At 35.8% G+C, this 20,848-nt stretch overlaps 1 protein-coding gene across 31 annotated transcripts in view; it reads left to right on the top strand.

Moving 5' to 3' along the window:
• The window catches only part of PTPRD (protein tyrosine phosphatase receptor type D), a 2,332,079-nt gene that overhangs the window by 2,107,475 nt on the left and 203,756 nt on the right, over positions 1–20,848 (top strand). For 23 of the 31 annotated variants that reach the window (XM_073021577.1, XM_073021575.1, XM_073021576.1 and 20 more), the window contains 5 exons: positions 9,811–9,999; positions 11,940–11,957; positions 13,545–13,655; positions 17,033–17,302; positions 20,145–20,726. In XM_073021577.1, coding sequence (XP_072877678.1) covers positions 9,811–9,999; positions 11,940–11,957; positions 13,545–13,655; positions 17,033–17,302; positions 20,145–20,726 — 1,170 coding nt within the window. The remainder of the gene's footprint in view (positions 1–9,810; positions 10,000–11,939; positions 11,958–13,544; positions 13,656–17,032; positions 17,303–20,144; positions 20,727–20,848) is intronic. The other 8 variants (XM_073021583.1, XM_073021586.1, XM_007969264.3 and 5 more) reach the window with 1 other exon arrangement.

Genomic DNA, 20,848 nt, shown 5'->3' with positions numbered 1-20,848 from the left:
GATTTTCTTTTTTTATAACATTTGATGGCTTAGAAAATTTGCATTTCCCAAAATACAGTGAAGCAACCACATTGAATGTTTTTTGTAGTCTCTTTTGATTGAGCTTGTTGGTTTGTAACTTTCTACAAAGCTAACAAATAATGGATGCAGGATCCAAACCCAAGTCTCTTTCCATGTTTACTATTTTTGTCTTTGTGCCTCTTTTTCTAAAAAACAAGAATAAAAAAATTATTTTCTAAAAATAATAAAATTCACTGTATGATTTAAATATACATTTCTGTAAAGTGGTTAATTATTTGAATATTCAAAGTAAGGTAAACATTTGTATGGATGTAAAGGGTGAGTATAATGACACCTGCTTGTTGCTAAATATAAATTGACAGGGAATAATGAGATTTGTGAAAGTGGATGGATATTGGATTTTATCTAAATGAAGCCCAAAGAAGGGAATAAATGTGTTTCCCTGATTCCTAAGTATTTACTTAAATGTTCAGGTATTAATAATGTTGCTAGGTAGGAGGAGAAGGTGCTTCTTTTTTTTCTCAATGAATTTATTTGATTATGAATCACAAAAAGGGTAATCATTTGCTAAGGCCAAGTACTAATAACAGTATGCCTTAACTTAATGCAATGTAATATTGGAGCTACCACATTTAGACAAATCATAATTAAATCTGACTGGGGTTTATGTTCTGCTATGTAGACGTTACTTCGTAATTTGTAGGATAATTGCATACATTGCTGCTAAACAGTTTGTTTTATTCTCTGCCAGGAGTGCCTTGCAAACTCCTCAAAATGTGAGGAATATTTCATAAAATGGAGCTTTGCTCTGGAATGCTCTGTGGGTAGCTGGTTGGTATGCTGAATATTTAGTAGCTGCTAATGAGGCTCTTAGCTTATCAATGTCCAATTTTCTATTCCTGCATGGCATAATTCTATGAGAAATCTTTCGAGACTCTTGTATCCAGTGACTGCCTTTAAGAGATACCTAAATCTACTCTGAAATAAAATCTTAACTGATTGATTTATAGCCATATTAAGACAAGCATACTATCTGTATGTAATAACTTGCAAAGAGGACCTTGGAAAAAAATTATTGTATCTTGTTCATAATTACTTTTTTGGGAACAGATCTTATATTTATTACATATTCCATTTGGAATGTCATGTATTAACTGGCAGGTTTTTTCCTGCTTTATATAGTTTCTTTCTGACTGGACTAGCATTTGATTTGTAATTAGAAACTACTTTATTTATATGATTTTTTCAATTTTATTCATATGCATAACATTTTGATAATGGCCCAAGAGCCCAACTTTGCTAGGAAACATCGATTTAGCTTTTATTTCTTTGCTCTTTATTTTTCTGTTTTCAGTCCCTTATTCAATTCACTTACAGGAAAATTGACTTTGAATAATAATGGTGATGATGTCAACACAGTACAAATTATACCCTGCTGCCATCTGGAATGGTGAAAGTAAAAGCTTTATTTACACTGTTTCCTTTAAGAAAAGAATATTTATTTCTCTTCTTCAAGGACTGTATTCTGGAAAGAAAATGGTGGTTCTTGTTTGTAGCCTGATATTGTGATTCATTTTGAAATATAATGACTTGAAAACTCATTGTTCAACAAAGTAGCAAATACACCAATGATAATCTTCTGCCTTCCGGCCTCTGAGACACTGATCTGTCTCCCTGTCCAGACAAAGCTTTGGAGTAGCCATTATTAGTCCCATATAACAGAAGAGGGACCTTGTGGCCCAAATTCGTAGGGTGGATATGTTAAGTCTACTTATCTCTGCTTTTGTGGTCTCTCTACTGACTTTTGATGTCTGCTCATGGCAGAAGGCCTGCCATTCACAGCCCTTCCTAGATAATTAAATAGAAATTACAGAAGGGCTAAAGTTATAGGCACAGTACTGAATCTCAGCTCTCTAGGAAAATTACTTGACATTTATCAGCCTTTTCACGCTCTTCCATTTCTCATCTACCTTGTACTGGCTAACAGACATGGCAGAATTCTGTCTCTTCTAGTACCAATCCTGAGGGAATGAGAAGCCTATATATACACACACACATATGTAAGTATATATACATATACATACGTATATATGTGTGTGTATATGTATATATGTGTGTGTGTATATACATATATATGTGTGTGTGTATATATATATATGTGGATTTTTAAATGTAGATCTATTTTTAAAGTATTATTACATCCCATGGAACTTGGGTATCTAGTCCATGCTGCTTAAAAAATAAAAGTAAAGAATGACCAAGTATTCAAGCTTTTTTGTTGTCCCATTCATCATGAGTTGACTCTGATTAAGAGTTTCATCACTATGTGATGAAGATTTATTTGAAGAATAGCAATTTGCGTAGAGGAAACATGACACAATAAAAAGACACCAAATCTAGAGCTGAAAGACTTTAATTTTTTTTTTACTACATGTAGGATATGAAAAAAATAACAATATTACTGAGTCTTTGTTTTGTAGCCACAAAAAATGATAATGATACCATCCTTATTTACCTCAAGGAACTCTAATAAGGTTCAAATATTTGTATTTAAGAGATACTGGGCATTATAATTCTTTGTAGTATGTAAAATTTTAAATTTGTTTAATATGATGTTCTTATTAAATTCCATTCTGTTAAAGGTGGGATTTAGTAAGAACATCACATTAGACAAATCTCATTGAGAGAATTTCCATCTCCAGAGCTGAAAAATGAATGGAGCTATTAGAACTAGCTTATGGAGACTTTGTACAGAGGTGTTTCTTGATTTATATAATTTTTCACAGTTATTTTCTGAATGTTAAGAAACTTTTGAGATGAAAAAACAAAACTCTGACATCCTGGCATCGTCTTTTAAAAAATTATTTTCTTTAAGAAAGCCATATAGGCTTCTTAACATGACCTACTCCCCAGGATGAGGAATACTTAATTCCCCTTCCCTGAATAATTAAAAGAAAAATGCCTGCCATGATACGGGGGAAAGCAGTTGGTTCCACTCTTTTCAGTCATTCACAACAACCTTTGACATCCCAAATATTTAGAGCTATTTTTAAAATTCATTTTTAGGAACAAATCCTCTGACAATATGAATTTTATTTGTTTGTACTGTTGATTAATCAAAGAGCCTAAAATCTTGTTCAAAGGGAAAAGAGGGCATTTATTAGCTTTATGATTTGCATAGAATATTTTCTCATTTGCAGTTTATGCTGCACTTCTTGTTTTATCAAGCATTAGAGTCTCATGCCTCTGATCCCTTTAGATCTATTGCTGGAGCTTGGGATAAAGCAAGTACATATATGCTAGTATTTTACTAGATGCCAGACACTAGTGCCAGGCAGCACTAGGCATATTTAATGCATTATCTAATTCAATCCTCCTGTGTATGCGCTTGGTACTATTATTACTTTCAAAGAAGCTAATTATCCTGCAGATACAATTAAATCACAATATAGAGATTCTCTAGATTACTTCATACCCAGTGCCTGGCCCAGTCCAGCACAAAGGGGGCCTTCGATAAACATTTGTAGAATGAATGATGCCTTCTATTGACTATCCAGTAGATTTTTAGAACTAATAGTTCAAATTATCTTCTTGTTTCAACATATAGTGTAACATTCATAAAATATTTTATAGTATCTTATCTACCTTATTTGACCACCTTAAGACCAATATGTATTTTAATTTTCCAAGAAAGTTTGTACTTTTTCTTAAGTATAAAAATCCGCTGACTTTCTGCTGCATAGAACAGTACTGATTCTCTGACAGGTGAAAAAGTCCATATATATATATATGCGCGCCCATACATGTTTATATATATGTAAGCCCATACATATATATGAAGCCCATATATATCTTCATGTATATATCATATATATATCTTCATATATATCATAGATATAGGCTTCATATATATGTATATATATGATCGGCTAGGACTTTCATTTTTAAAATATGCTGCATATTTTGTCTATCATTTTCCTTGTTTTCTTATGTTATTGAAAACTTTTCTCACTCAGTCTTTCCACCCTTCAAAGAAAAGAAATCACTCTTGTTCTGTGAAAGTATATAAATGCCTCAGACCATAAGATACCCAGTGACTTAGAAATCTTTATTCTTGTCAGTGAAGGAAGACCCACAGTGTTTGCCTCAACAAAAAACTGAGTAGTTCACTCCTGGGCTTTTTATTTTTCAGCCATTAGTTTGAACACGAAGAATTCCACCATTATTCTATAGATAGAGTAACAGTAGAATATAGATAATATTCTATTGTGTTCTTTTCAGTTTCATTGTGTTTATACCTGTGGTTTTGTCATGTCATGCTTTTGACACATAGGAACTTACAACCAATATATGAGGGAAACACTCCTGTAAAATGAAGAAAGCAAGAACTAAATTGTGTGCTTCTTACATAGCGACTGTGATAAATTAAAGAAGGAAAGCATAAATTGTGTATTCTCAATGGGAGGAAAATCACTTGCTGACAGATAAAACTAAAGATTGTGAAAACAAAGTCACAAACAGCCATTTTTATAAGTCTTTAAGTCTAATTCTCCTTATGACACTAAAAAAAAAAAAAAAAAAAGAGAGAGACTATAAGATGATTTTGCCTCTTAATAGACTGATACTCAAATCAAGGAGGCCAAATGTGTAGTCACAAATAGTTGAAGAATGGCTGTTTCAATGAATGGCATTGAGGAATGGTCTTTCAATGAATGACATTCCAGGAGGATTGAGAGATGCTTCATGAGTGAGTGCTGAGAAAGTAATTGTCAAAGCATCATAAAAATGTCTAATTGTGAGTATTTGTTGAACATTGGAAAGGTTACAAAGGAAATAACAAATAGCTCCACCCCCTCCTGTGAGCTTGTAAGAGTTCACACTTATATATTGACTATTATTAGGGTTTATTGATAACAGTAGTTGGGGACTTTTAAAGACGAGCTACTCTGAACTGTTTGAAACTTAGAAAAGTAATTCCAGGGGATGAATGCTTCATGATAACAGCTGCTTGCCTCTTCATCCATATTGTGTTTTTGTTTTGTTGTATTGCCATTACTGCCAAAACCTCTGTATTGTCAATGATATCTAAGTGTTCAAGTATACTTGCCAAATTTTTAAATACTGCACTTGAAGAAGCATACCGTTGATGTAAATGACATGCTTTTTCTTCATAAGCATATTTTTGTTAATCTTAAAAATTGGGATTTTTCCAAAGACCATGGCAAACAGTTCTTTACTGAAGACTTATTTAAATCAGTTGGGATTAGAGTCAAAGGACTAGTCTGGTTGAATTCACGCAGCAAGAGCCCTAGCAAGATTAGGCAAGAAGAGCTACTTAGGACCACCTTGGAAGGGGCCTGTAGCCTTAGCAGGCAATTTAGAATTTCCTGGCTTCCTTTCAAAGAAGAGATTCAGTGTTTGTGAAAGTGGAGTGAAAGTAAGAGCATCATTAATATTGTTTATGCATGAACAATGAAAACAGTTTAACTGAACAAATTATGCAAAACCTATTACTTGATCATTCACAGATATGTAAGGCATGACTACCTACAAAACAATGTCAGACTGTTTTCCTCATAAATTCGTTCCTTTCAAGTCCTGGGTAGGTCAGGGTTGTTAACAAGTTCTACAACAATGGGAAGTTAACTCTGAAAAATGCTCACATTCCTTTTTCTCTTTCCTTAATGGAACTAAAAGTTTCATATCAGCATATTTCATTAAGACACCAACAGATTCAAAGAATGTGCTATATTTCCAGGTCTATTATAGCTGCCATTCCAAACAAAATATGTATGACTCTATGATTCACTAAGCACAAGTATGTAGTAATCTGCCCTTTAATGGCCTCTCAAAATGACAGACCAAATGGCTTTGTGAAGGTCAAGTCTGATTTAAATTGTTGATGAATTAGTAGCTAATTCTGCATGATTGAATATTAATATGGAACAGTGATAAGTAAGGCACTTTAAAGCTTAATGAGCACATTAATGAATAGGACAAAATGTTTTTCTTTTCACCTCATGTAAAAGTTTAAAGCTACTAGCATATTGATAATTTGTTAATTTTTGCTAGCTGCTTTTTCCTGTGAAAGTTTGTGTGGTTAAGGTATTAAGGATATTGATTTGATTCCCAAGTTTCTGGTACCACACATTTGAGGAGCTGTCAAAATTGATGTTATCAAATGGTCAAGGCAGTTTTATATAAATCACTAATAAATGTAGAGGATGAAGAAAAAAGCAATTAACATCTTCTAAACTACACCCACAGAGATAAGCATTCCAATTAGAAATTTCATTATTTCTACAGTTTGTTTTATGTTGAATACTGAGTTTTATTGCCAAATACCTGACAGTCAAATTGGAAACAAGCCACAACTGTCAACGTGTAACGGCTCTGGCTATTTGAATCTGTTACATTGTGATGTTTCTCATGAAAATTTAATGAAGAAAGTGCATTCAAAGAGATTCTGTGCAAAGGGGGGATGGATAGAATTTAATTACCCTTATTAAAAATAAGAAAGGAACACTCTTTACATTTTCTGTCCCATTAGTATGCAACAAAGATTATCTTTGTTGTTCACTCGTGTATATGAAAAGGGGGCTCTGGAGTGTTCTTTATGAGCCAGGAAGGAAAAGAAAGGTCATGAAAATGTATTAGACTGCTCTTCAGGAGGGCATAAGTCAATTTTGTCGGCTATCCCCAAGGTGAGGACTTTATTTCTTATAAACGGTTATTAAATTTAGATTTCTTTGGTAAGAGCCTTTAGTAAGTGGCTCAACAATTCTTAAGCTTTTGGTACTTGCCACTGATCAGCACTGAATATTGGCTCAGTTCTTCTGAGAAATGAACTTGTAGAAGAAGAGTAATGACTAGCAGAGCAATATTTATGCAGGCAAATGTAACTGGTGCTTAAACACCATGGGAGAGATGCAGTGTCCTGGGACATACAGAAACCACTCGGGAATCCCATGATGATTTTTGATTAACCTAAGTTGGTTGCTTGAAAAATGGAACATAACAACAACAAAATCTAAGAGCTTTTTCAGAAACTCATTTCTATGAAGGCGGTATAGTTGGCTTTGGAGCACTTGAGGTAAATTACTTTTATCCTTTGAAGCACTTTGTGTCAATAGCTGCCAAGTGAGCTATTTAATAATATAATGTGTGTGGTATAGCAGCTATTGATCTTTCTGCTGTTTTCTCCCCCATACAACATCAGACCTATGTTGTTGATGTAAATATATTGGCAAAACCTTTAAAGACATAAAGAACAGCCTGATGAAATTCAAGTGGAATAGATTATTAAAACCAGCATAGCCTGATTTGCATCCCACTTTTAATTTTTAACTTTCTCTTGGAGCCTTGAAATTCAATTTTTAACTACTGTTCCTGACACTTATCTACTGTAGACCTCTGCTTGGCTGATGATGTGTAAACATTCACAGAAACAACATATTACTGCTTCCACACATGAGCCACATCTTTCAACTTAAGTGACGTTTAGCTCATTGCAGTTAATTATTTTTATAAGTGTCTTTAGTACCCAGTCCTAACTACCTGGTCTGATAGGAAGGTATTCTGTCATGAATCAGGTGGCAAATCAAACTTGCCTCAGCTTCTTTTGGTCTTTCACAGACTATGTTAGTAAAAAATACATACTTTCTACCCTACCCAGCAGGAGAGCCAGAGTCTACACTTTTCCTTAATAGTCCATCAATGTTATCTTACAATAACTGCACCTGTTGTTCAGTGAAATTTCTCTTTCTTGGGAGCTTTAATCTTTAGTAGCATCTTACATTCTTTCACTATTCACATTCAAAATCTCTCTGATCCTTAACTATTTATCTGGTTGTCTCTCTACCAGAAGTTCTGCATAGTAGGATATATATATATATTTTTTTTAAACAGTCACTGATATATATTCATACTTAGGCTTGGGAATCACTGGAGTTTCTCTTAAAAAATCTGGAAACCCAGGCTAGCATGATGGCAAAGGAGCAGAATACAGATGAGACATGGAGGAACTCCTGGTGTGGAGAGATAAAATCGTGAGTTAATAAGTACAAGACAGTGGATTTGAGTAGCCGCTGCTGTGGTAGCTCTGAGGAGGAAAGAATGAAATATGTTTGAGAGGATTTGGAAAAGATTTACAAAGAAGGTGACTTTGGCTGCATGGCTTCCTAGAGGCATAGAGTACCCAGCAGACATGATTTGTCTGGGAAGTGGTGAGAATTTCAATGTGGGCGGAAGAAAAATTTCCTATGAGAGAGGCGATCCCTAAGAGGCTGAGGAAAATGAGACCTGATTGAAAAGGACTTTACTAGTGAGGTTTAAGAGACTGCGTTTACCGCTCGGCTCCAGAGGGAGAGAATTGGAGAACACGTACTGTTGACGGACAACACGGTGGAGGCATCAAAATGGAGCTTCTTCATTAGAAATTGTAACATAACCTCGGTAAGATTCACCATCAACTGTGGATTCAGGGATTATACTGGAGATTGTAGGAGGCATCCAGGGAGAAGCGATATGCCAGATCTGATGATATCTAATGTTTTCCTCACTGCTGTTTATGCTTTCCAGTCATTTTAGAATTGGTGACTTATGAAAATTTATCAGTGGCTGTGAGGGGGTATTGATTAAATCAATGCCAGACTCAATTGGAAGTAAAAATATTTCATCATCACAAGTTAATGGGTGCAGCACACCAACATGGCACATGTGTACATATGTAACAAGCCTGCACATTGTGCACATGTACCCTAGAACTTAAAGTATAATTTAAAACATTCATGATCTTCAAACAAATGGCCATGTTCTAATTTGGATAATTGCCACCCATCTAAGTAAAATTCCTTCAGTGCTTAGATAGAACACACCTTTCTAATCCTGGCTAGAAGAGCCAGCGATGTCAGTTATCAGTGCAGAGCATGATTGTGGGATTTAAGCAACTTTAATTTCTCAAGAGCTAGGATCTGGAACAGTTTCGATGTGGGTAGCAAGAAGTGAATTTTGCGTGAGTTGGAGATTCAAAATTTAGGAATTTCAGCTTTTTAATTACTGAAAATGGTGCAGGTCTTTGGGATGGAAGAAAGCATTCTCTTATCCCTGTAAGGAATATGTGCTTTTGTGCCATTAATAAGGAGTTGCTTTTGCTCTTCTTTTGTAAAGCAACCTCAGACAATTTTCCGGTTAATTGAAACTCTTACAAAGTAATCAATTTGGGTTGAACTTTATGCTTGTGTGGGAAAACATAGAGTTACAAGAAAAACATACCAGCTTTGAAAGAGATAGCATGATCCAGCTTCCGCTTGTTCCCCATGCACTCTCCAGGCTGGCACTACTGGCTTCCATGCTTCTCTCGGCAAAATCTTTCCTACCTCAATGCTTACACTTGTGACATTCCCGGATCTTTCTAAAATCTCCTTCTCCCCTTTTTGTGACTTGGCCGATTGTGCTCTTTCCTAAATGCCAACTTTAAATCAAAGCTTCCTCTACTCACTGATCTCAAGCACAAATGTTATAACTATTTCTCCCTCTTTGCTCTCACTGCATCCCCTCATCATAGTCAGCCCCATCTGAGTTCTGTGTTAGTCTGTTCGCCTCTTACATAGACTGTTTACTCTTCCGATCAGTAACAGCATTGTGACTGTGTTCTAATTTATTAGTGCCTGGTTTGTGTTAGGTTCTCAACAAGCACTGAATAAGGTAAAGAGAGATTTCTGGGGAATCTCTTGAATTTGGAGCATCTGACTTACTAACTGAATGTTTGTATCACCTTTTGTCTTGCAGAAGATCAAATTCCCAGGGGCTTCCCTACCATTGACATGGGCCCACAGTTGAAGGTGGTTGAGCGTACTCGCACGGCCACCATGCTTTGTGCAGCCAGTGGTAATCCGGATCCAGAAATCACTTGGTTTAAAGATTTCTTACCCGTGGACACGAGCAACAACAATGGTCGTATTAAGCAGTTAAGATCAGGTAGGGTCTTGTTACTGTTTCTACTAACTCCTAGAGAATTTTTTTTTTTTAATTTTTCTCTCTCTTTATTTTTAATTTTAATTTTATTTATTTTTTATTTCTAGGTACTGATTTTTCTCCCTCTTCTCTTTCTCTGTTACTTAATGGGTGGTCCATGTTTGTGATGTCATAGCCTGTTTCAGAGTCTGTCTTTCTCCTTTTCTCTGTGTGTTTTGCAGCTTCTGTTTAATCCACATTGCTCACTGCTGTGACTGTATTTTTGATAATTTTTTAATTTACTGCTTTTTCGCAGTATTTGATGGATCCATTTTCTCCTCTTTCTTTCTTCTTTCTCTGTTTTCTTTTGAAACAAATTTATTTCAACATTGGACTTCATTCAGAACTTGCAAGGAGTTCCAATGGTTGTATCCATTAAAAAACAAAATGTTCATGTTAAACCCTAAAATGATTCAATTTTATTAAAGTATGTTTTCTGCTGTCTTTTCTACATTTGAACTCATCAAAGTACCAAAGTTTAGTAAGTCTGGGCACATCTGCTTTCTTTTCACTAATACATCAAACACAGAAACGTTATCTCATGAGTAACCAGATGTATTTTTTTAAAGTCTTTACCAGTAAAAGGAGGGAATTTTTATTAATACTATGATAATGTCATTGTGAGTGAACATTTTCTACACGTTAGCCACAGTAGTGTGCGCCCATCAAGGTTTTTGAACCCTCCAGTGACTGGATCTACAGAAGTCTGCTTTTGGTGTAGACTCCAGCTTTTGCTGTTTTCTCTCTCTTTACCCTTTTCTCCTTTTCCCATTCCCATCCCAAGTTTCTGCCTTTGCTCTCTTAGATTAAAAGTAGAGATAATTCTAAATTTCTTAAATTTTAGAGCCTGTCTCTAGGTAATTTCACAGGGACATATAATAATAAGCTGTTTACTTTGACCTTGGTAGTAATATTGGTATAGAATTCTAAGTTGTTTAACTGCCTGTCTTCCCAGAATTCTCAGCTTTTGACCTGTCCTGTGATGTTAAAGCGTCTTGTTAACTGCCTCTTTTGCTTGTTGTCAGCAGAATTGTGTAGATTAGCATTCTGTTATTGTAAATAAAGAATTAATTATTCACATGTAACATAGATGATTTAGTATATAAAGCTTTAACTCTGAAAAATTTGTACCAAATTATAAGGAATATAATAATATTTTTATGCTGTCTTTCTTCTCTCCGTATTTAAATCTCCAGAATCTATTGGTAAGTGCTTAGTTCTGAAGCGCACTTCAACCCCACTAATTTCCATATCCAGAATATTATTATTATTATTAATAAAATGCATGGCATGCATTTTACTAACTGTCAGTGTAGACACCAGATCTCTGTAGTGGCGCCCACACACACCTCCACAGAACTGTTATCGTAAGAACACTGTGTAGAAAAATTAAACAGTACACAAGTTATGGCACACCAATGTAGCATAGCAAGTAGTATAAGATATCCAATCAACAATGTTTGTTTCCAGTTAGTCTTTAGCATTTCCTATCACAGTATATATATATATGCATATCTATATATATACTTAAATAGATTAGCCAGTGTTTTCCTAAACTATGTCTTTAAAAATATTGTCTAGTGTTTTTTAAGAGATATGAGGCATATAAGATACAATTCTAACCCTATATGACCCCAGACCTGAGAACTCAGTTGCTTCTCTGAGAAAGGCAATGCTGCCTATTGCGGTCTTTACCCTCTGTGGTATAATGCAACTTGTTTTTTATGATCTAATAATACTATCTAATATATTCCTGTTTTACCAATATAGTAATTCAAGTTTCTTTTAAGACCTTATTTAATTCTGTAAATCTAATTTAATTCTTCTCCCCAGCCCTAGCCTCCTTCTTCTCGTACTAATGCTTCTTCTTTCTAATCTTATTTGCATTCATATTATCCACCCAGGTGGTACACCAATAAGAGGTAAGAGTGCTGAACTAACGTTCACAGAATGATCTTACTCATTCTTTCTGTCCTTTCATCCCTCTCATCTTTGTCCTGTTTTCAGTATCATTCCGATAATGTCCATCAACTTTTTTTTTTTTTCCCCTTTGTACTGTTTGGTTATGATCAGTGACTTTCATATTGTGAACTTTCCTTTCCTTTTTCTTTCTCTCTTTGTTTTGTTCATTTCTTTCTTTATGAAAATGATTATTTAAGTTGTGATATGCTTCAAAGAAAGCATATCCAGGTCTTTAGACCACAGACCAGTCACAGCGTACCATCTGTCCCTCTTTTTTTCCTTTTCTTCTTCTTCCTTTTTCCTTTTTCTTTTTTTTTCTTCTTTTTCCTTTTTTTTTGTCCAACCGGAGAAAAAAAAAGATCATTTTTTTCTTCCTTAGCTGTTCTTGTTCTGGACCAAAGCCAAGGTGGTCTGGGGAACAGTGGCAGACATGCAGAGGACACCCTGGAGCATCTACTTTTTGTCTTTATCTTTCAAAAGGTTTTTGCTTTTGTTCTTCAATTCTTTTTTCTCTTAATGTCTTAAAAGTCAAAGAATGACTCCCCTTTCCACGTGATCCCACTCGTCTCCAATCTGACAGCAGTGCTTTTTTCCCCACTTCTTTTTTTCTTGGATTACTCGTCTCCGGATTTTTGGATCTTCCGTCCTTCAGGCTATGGAAACAAAAGGTGCTCAGTATTCTTGGTGGTATGTGGTATTGCTGGTTTTTCATACTTTGACTCAGTGTGCATTTATTTTGTAATTCTTGTTTTGTATTTTTCTCGGGGTTTTGTGACACCACACTGCTAATCCCACTGGTGGATTTTGATGGGTGTCTTAGGGGATCCATCTCAGGGTCCTCAAGCAGTGGTTGGTTGACTCTTCCTTGTGGCACAGGCCATGCCTTTTAACTTTTTAAAAATCTTCTAATTCAACTGCTCTTTGTTTTTCAGCAAACGTAATAAATGATTGTAAGTCGTGGAAAACTGTCTTTCTTTTCTTAAAAATCTGCATGTCTTAAGGGAGTTTTGTTTCTTTAAGTGATATTTTGATAATTTATAATGACTAATTTTAATTTTTTGCTTTGTGCAGCCTTTTTGTGCTCGCTGCGTATTTTTGGCTTTCTTCAGCAGAAGACTTTCTTGAAAACCCAGCCTGGTTTTTTTGTGCGTACCTATCTTTTGCGCCACTTTTGGTACCAAAATGAAACAAAACAAAACCAAAAATTAATCTTTTGTTTTATTTAAAAGCCATACTTCCTTGAAGCAGTCTCACCCATCTTCATTTTATTAGTCTAGGAAATAAGAGTGTTAATTATGACTAGAAGTCTTGCTTGGGAAAAGAGATATTGTTTTCTAATGCTAGCATTGATGATGTAAAAAAAAATAATCTCTATATGTTTTTCTCATCGCATCATTTTCTGTCTGTGCAACTTAGCAAGAGATTGAATCGACGTTGAGTGGACCTTCGCTTTGCAGGGCTTTTCATATTGTTAAGAGGTTTAGCTTTCTGAACTGAGAAAGCCTTTTCTGATCATCTCTTTGGCAATATATTTTATATCCATACAGGAGCTCTTCAGATTGAGCAGAGTGAAGAGTCTGACCAAGGAAAATATGAGTGTGTTGCCACCAACAGCGCGGGCACTCGCTATTCCGCTCCTGCCAATTTATATGTCAGAGGTAGGAATGACATAACCCTGGCATCACTTCTTCATTCAGGCTCAGGGGGAGTTGAGACGCCGCAGGGTCCGTGTTGTTATATTAGTCATTAACAAGCTGATTTGGTAATAGTGACAGTAGCGGAAACAAGTTAGTAAATAGAAAAGTTAAAAATTTAAAATATGTTGTTTAACTCCAAAAGACAACTCTTGAGTATAACCTATCCTGAGGCTTGAAGTTTGTAAGTATATTTGCATTTTTACATCTTGGTTTCTATTTTTGCTGCATTGATTGAACTGTGCTTTGCATTTGTTTGAGGTTTTCTTCTTTTTCTTTCTCTTTTTTTTTTCTGTTGTTTCTCTTCTGTTTCCTTATTAAACCCCTGAAATAATTGCTTGGTGTGCTACTAATCAGTTCTCTGTGCAATTCCAAGCATAAAGGTGTTTATGTCTTCATGACCCCTGCTGCTGAAACTGTAAGGATAAAGCTGCTAACTCTATAAATGCTACATGCAAATAGCACAGTTGTATTTCTTTCTTTGTATACTTTCTTAATTATAAACACATAGTATTTTATATATATATATACACACACATGTGTATTCATGTATGTGCACATACGTACACCTTTTTTGAATTATTAAGACTTACCGAAATGTTTAGTGTTTTGATTGCCATGGAAAACTGTATTTAAATAGTAACGTGAGTTGTCCTTGAGACAAGAATGAGTTGTAAGGGTACAATCATATGTTCTCATGAAGTAATACAAATGATTAAATTTTGAGCTTATGAATGGCTATGCCTTTCCACTCAACTAGAATGAAGTACTTCCGCTTCCCGAGAGTTCTCAAAGCCAGTTCCTGTAGTTTTTTTTTTGTCTAGTGGAAGTGTTCTTATTCTTGGTCTACATATCTGTGAATAACCACGAAGGCATGGGTGGGGGTGGGATTAAATTAAAGACTGAGAGGGCTTTAAGTTACAATAGGATGGGTTCCCTTAAGAAAATACCTAGCTTGATTTTGAAATTTTTGTTAGAGGTAATTTTGTTTCCCTGGGGATGTTTTTCTCTCCTTTCTTTTTATGGAGTCTGGGGTGGGGAAATATGAAGAAAGCTGTTTCTTCTCTAAATTCTTTGAAAGTCCCTTGATCCTTTTTCCACAATAGTGACCTCCCTTGCTGCATGAGGCATGTGTACCTTCTTCCATGGAAAATTTCAAAATGATGCTAGCTATTGTTTCTAATACCATGGTAGTCTGTGAGATATTGCTAACTTTTCCAGCTGAGGTAGAAAGGATGAACTAGAGCGAATAAAGATGTTCAAGTAGCAGTTGAAAGCCTTGATATGGCCTTTTTACTCTCTCTGTGTTTCCCTTGTTTTTCTCCTTTCCTCATTTCATTGTGTTCTGCATCAAACCCCCTACATCCCTCAGAGCTGCGAGAAGGTTGGTGTGTTTTTTACTTTTTACCCACCTTACAAAACTATTAATTAAACCAATAACAAAGAATACAAATGAAATGAATGTAGCTGCATTGTGTTCTTCTTTTGGTTAATGGTATGTTTTAGCAGAGAATGCCCTGGCCATGGCTTCTGGTGCTTGCTGGTGGTATCTAACTGTGGTGCATGATGGGAGAGAATGTACCTGGGTGCATGGTAACTGGTAACACTTAACTCTCTAAGGTCCAGTTAACTTGGTCAGTGTTCCTGCTTTCCTTCCTGCTCCACTCTCCCCGTCTCCCACCCCGCCTTTAATTTCTGTCTTATAAGGATGCCTGCTGCCCATAGAATGACTTTTTCTAGTTTCTCCCCTAATCCCAAGCATGAAGACTAAACTCTCCTCCGTTTTTCTTGATATGTTCTTTGATACCTCAGAGTCTACACTGGCTCCTGCTTGCTTTGTGTAACTTCTGTGAATTGGCTGCAGGAGGCATGCTTAGCTTTCTCTTCTTCTCCCATGACTGTCATTCACCCATGAGGCCATTGCAGTGAGCCATCTCAAATCAGCGGAGGTTTATCTCGACTTTAAGTGCAGCCAAAAAGTTTTCAGACAGAATTACTTATCTTCTTCTTGGGGTTATGAGGTTATTTATCAGTTTATTTATAATTTTTAAAATCACTTTATTAAATGTATTTAAGGTGTGCTCCTAAAGATTACCCTCTAGAGCTCAAATTCTTATGGTATGACGTTTTGCCAGTAAAAGCCCCAGATGAAACCAATTTCTCTCTCACCTTCTCCTTGTATCACATCCAAAACACATTTACTTAAACACACATAAACCTGCAAATTATCTGAAGCAGGAACACTGAACTTTAATTGCTTGGTAATTTTTCTGTGTTATGTTGCTTTAATATGATCTCTTCTCTTAATGTCATGTCCTGCTGTATGTTTTCCCAATGTCTCTCAATTTGAATGTGGGCATAAAAAGCCTTTTAAAAGATTTTGTTGTCGTTTTTGTTGTTTTACCTTAGATATGAATTGAATGGAATCCTGTATGTGAAACACCCATCTCTTTTTCTGAATTTGAAATCTTTACCTTTAACAACTTGAGCCTAATCTATCTTTCAACCCTATCATCCCCTACATCTCTGTATTTCAATCATTATACTTTACCTCCCCCTTTCATGTTTATTTCTATTGCCCCATTACTTCTTCTGCTGTCATTGCTGTCTTGGATTCCAGCCATTCTTTCAATATCCTTAGCACGGGCCTTGAGATTCCATCTTGTGCATGCCTTGCATGACCCAATCCAGTATCTCTACTGGTGTTAGCCTGTTTCTTCTTCTGTGACTGCAAATCAATATGTATATACATTTCTGTGTTTGTTCCAGTGTTAGTGTGAGGTCTTGAGGCTGCATCCACTATGAATCTGAAAACATAAAGTGCACTTTCAGTGTACTGTAGGTGATGTTTTCCAGGGCTGGGATGTGACAGTGTGGTCCCACACCTACATTCACATCAACTGGAAGTGCACAGCACTGAAGTTGGTTTTGATACTCAACTTAAACATGCTGGTGACCTTCCAGCCCCCTTTTCTGCATATACATGCCTGCATAGAATCATTGTTATATGCCTGCATGTATATGTTTTTGTGTTTATCTTATGCATGATGTTTGTGTATTGTTAGTTTGTAGATAGTTTTTTGTGGGGCCCTTGTAGGTCTGAATCAACTTTTGTATGAGTGTGTCTAAGATATCAATGACTAAACTAAATAATTCTGTGTATACACACACCATACTTGTATGGTCTGTATTATCCACAGTTTTTCTTTATGTTTTGTTTTTGGACAATCCACAATATGTTTCAATTGTTGAATCGTGTCTGTACGGTGCATGTCATGTGTTTAATAATCCACTTTTTCTTGCCTTGTATATGTTATCATTTCCCTTGTGTTTTGTTCCAGTTCGCCGTGTCCCACCAAGATTCTCTATCCCACCCACTAATCATGAAATCATGCCAGGTGGAAGCGTTAATATCACCTGTGTGGCCGTGGGGTCACCAATGCCTTATGTAAAGTGGATGTTGGGGGCAGAAGATCTGACACCTGAAGATGATATGCCAATAGGAAGAAATGTGCTAGAACTGAATGATGTAAGACAGTCAGCAAATTACACCTGTGTTGCTATGTCGACACTGGGTGTCATTGAAGCAATAGCACAGATCACTGTCAAAGGTATGCTCAATGGATCATGCTTTGAGGATCTGGGTACGCTTAAGCCAAGTGATTAATGCCTCTAGGAAGCCCATCCTTGAAAATCTAAAATAATTCATTATTCAGAGTTTTAAATGTGTGTATAACCTAATCATATCTGTGGTATTATATAAGATGCATAAACTTAGATAGGCGGATTTTTTCTTGGAAGTATCTGGCAGCCTATGTAGAGAAAATCATCAAAATATTAAAAGACAGTTCATGGAGGCCCAGGCACTAACCAGACAGAACTAGGAATTTTAGACATGGTCAACCATTATGGTAGGACTGATGTGTACAGTCTACATACTAGACCAGAACCTTGATAAGAACCCCAAGAAAAGTCAATATGAGCATTAATAAATGCTTAAAATTTCTAAATACAAAGGAAAAAGAAGAAAAAAGTTGAAATCAACATAGTCTAATAATAGATGATTTAACTTTTTGGCAGGCCCTACTGTTAAAAATCAAAAGGCAAGTAGTAGTATATTCTGTTTTAGTTTTATCTTTCACTTTGCATAGATGAGTGCTCAAGAAATATTCTTTCCTTTAGAAAACAAACTAAATATCACCCAAGTACCGTATTACATGAATATTTTTGAACCAAGCCTGTGAGGATACCAGTTTGTTTGTGTTTTTCCCAGTATTTATAGAATTTGAGAAAGTGTTTGCAAATTGAATCAGACATAGGGCAACTTAAGTTTTCTGCAAATGGCTAGAACTATTGCAAAATGAACACAAATTATCTTCCTTTCCTAGGCAACGTTGTAGGCATTCGGAATTCAGCAGCAAGTCAGAGAAGTATGAGTTTGCTACTCTTAAAAAGCTGCCATTCTTAGATGTGATCTTAGAAAATGCAATACACATGTTATAACTGGTGTCGTATCTCTAACCAAGCGTATATATCAAATATGTGCTATATAAAACTAATGACATGAGAACAAAGGTACACATTGTCAATATTTATAATTGTGTGAAATAATGTTGTGTTGTATAAACTTAACATAATAAGCACACATGTATTTATCTGTACATTACAGATATAAAACCTGTACTGTACAATAAATGTGACTTAGTGAAACTGATAATGTCAGCTAAATATCAGTGAGCACAACTTTAATTAGCAATATTTGTATTTGCTTTGAAAGTTCAGAAAGACATGTAGGGGAAATCTGGATCACACAGAGCCTTGAAAAATGCCAGGCCAGAATATTTAAACAAATTTCATTTTATTATTATTTTCAGTAAATTCCCTTGGCAAGCTATTATCATTCTGTAGTTCTTTGAGTAGTGTGTAAATATTGAATCACCTTTTTTATAATTACCATTTCAGCTTTAAATATTTGAAGGTTTGCTGAAGACCTTTAAGAATTCAAAAGCAGGGGCCACTTTCAACTAATATTTTGTTCACCTTCTTGTCTTTGTTTTCCTGACTCATGTCACTTCCCTGTGATTTCCACCTCAAAAATAAACAAATAAAACATAAGGGTGAATCTTAATGGCAAATTAAAATAAATCAAAACAAAAGAACGGGTTGAAGAGAGTGAGAAGAATAGGTGCCGACTCATTTATTCAGTTAACTGTTTAACAATTCTCATTAAAAACCTACCGAGTGCCAGGCAGCATTCTAGGCATTCACAATTTTACAGCAAGTCAGAAGTACGAGTTTGCTGCTCTTGAACAGCTGCTATTCTAGGGGGTGTTATACTTCTTGCCTTTATGTTAACAAGGAAACAGGGACACTAAAGGGCTGATTATATGAATGTTACCCTTTGGGATTTCTCTAAAGAGACAACTATTAGAATGCCCCTTCCTACCCTAATATCACTGCCTTTCAGAATCATTGTTTAGAATAAGGCACTTGAATATGAGGTCAGCAAGGCAGACAGTTTGTATTTTTAATTAGTAGTATTTTGATTTGTATTCTTCTGCCAAAAAGAAACAATTAGACCTCTAAAAAGATGGATTTTATTGCAAATATTTGTTATGTAGCTACATCAGATATTTCTGATGTGGAATATAGAATGCATATTAATATGACAATAAAATACCTTAAAAAGTGGTTCATGAATGTGCCTTAATTTAGTTCCTTCAGCAATTTTAAATATTAAGAATAAAACATTGATTTGGAATTTCTATTCTTTTGCACCTTAAACTTTTTGGTTCGTTTATTTACAAGAAAATTTTTAGTAATGGTACTATGTCTTACAACAATATAGATGCTATTCTTTCATAGCAATTTAATTTCCTTTTAGTGTATTCCACATTTTGTTCTTGTCAATGTTTATTGGTATTTCACTTTTACCGTTTATTTACTGGGGCAAGGGGCTAATTGGCCAAGCTTTTGGTATAATAATGGTAATAACTGCAGCTAATACTAAGGTTTTTTTTTGTGAGTTCCAGATACATTCTAAGAATCTTAGTGGATTGGCTCATTAATCTTCACAGCAAACCCATGAAATACAGTTACATACAGCTGTAGAATATAACTTCAATAATAATGTTTTTCCCATTTTCACATGCGGAAACTAAAGCAAAGAGAGGTTAAGGAATGCATATAGGATCACTTAGCTAATGAGGAGAGGATTTGGATACAAGCCTAAAAATATGCTATCAAGCCCTTCTAGTGAAGCAGTATTTGTGTCACCTATGTATGTGTTACTGTACTTCCTGGCCACTCAGAAAACTACTCTTTGCTGTAGTTTCATTTAATTAAGTCTTCAGTAGACACATAATCCTGTCATTTTCATAGCAGAGCTTATAGATTCTTGAAACATTCTAGGGATGATGGGTAATCATTGTCTTTTATCTTCCCCCATCCAAGCCTTACCCAAACCTCCAGGAACTCCTGTAGTGACCGAGAGCACAGCTACAAGCATCACACTGACGTGGGACTCTGGGAACCCTGAGCCTGTTTCTTATTACATAATTCAGCATAAACCTAAAAACTCTGAGGAACCTTACAAAGAAATTGATGGGGTGGCGACCACACGCTACAGTGTCGCTGGACTAAGTCCCTACTCGGATTATGAATTCAGGGTTGTTGCAGTCAATAACATTGGGCGGGGGCCTCCCAGCGAACCTGTGCTGACACAGACCTCAGAGCAAGCGCCATCCAGTGCCCCAAGGGATGTCCAGGCACGAATGTTGAGTTCTACCACCATTTTGGTACAGTGGAAGGAACCTGAAGAGCCGAATGGACAGATCCAAGGATATAGAGTTTATTATACAATGGATCCCACTCAACATGTCAACAACTGGATGAAACACAATGTAGCTGACAGCCAAATCACTACTATTGGCAACTTAGTGCCCCAGAAAACATATTCTGTCAAAGTCCTGGCTTTTACCTCAATTGGAGATGGTCCACTTTCAGGTGACATACAAGTCATCACTCAGACAGGAGGTAAGTTTGGTTCAGGATGGGAAGTATGGCAGGCGGGAAGGGCTAGTGCAGAGAAGGGAGGAGGACGAAAACAAAGAAAGAACAAAGATGGTATAAATTTTAATTTTTGAGATTTAGGGCTT

This window comes from Chlorocebus sabaeus, chromosome 12, assembly GCF_047675955.1.
Source record: "Chlorocebus sabaeus isolate Y175 chromosome 12, mChlSab1.0.hap1, whole genome shotgun sequence".
Lineage (NCBI taxonomy): Eukaryota > Metazoa > Chordata > Mammalia > Primates > Cercopithecidae > Chlorocebus > Chlorocebus sabaeus.
Note: the sequence above shows the minus strand (reverse complement) of the source record. Positions and strands in the feature narration are given on the sequence as shown.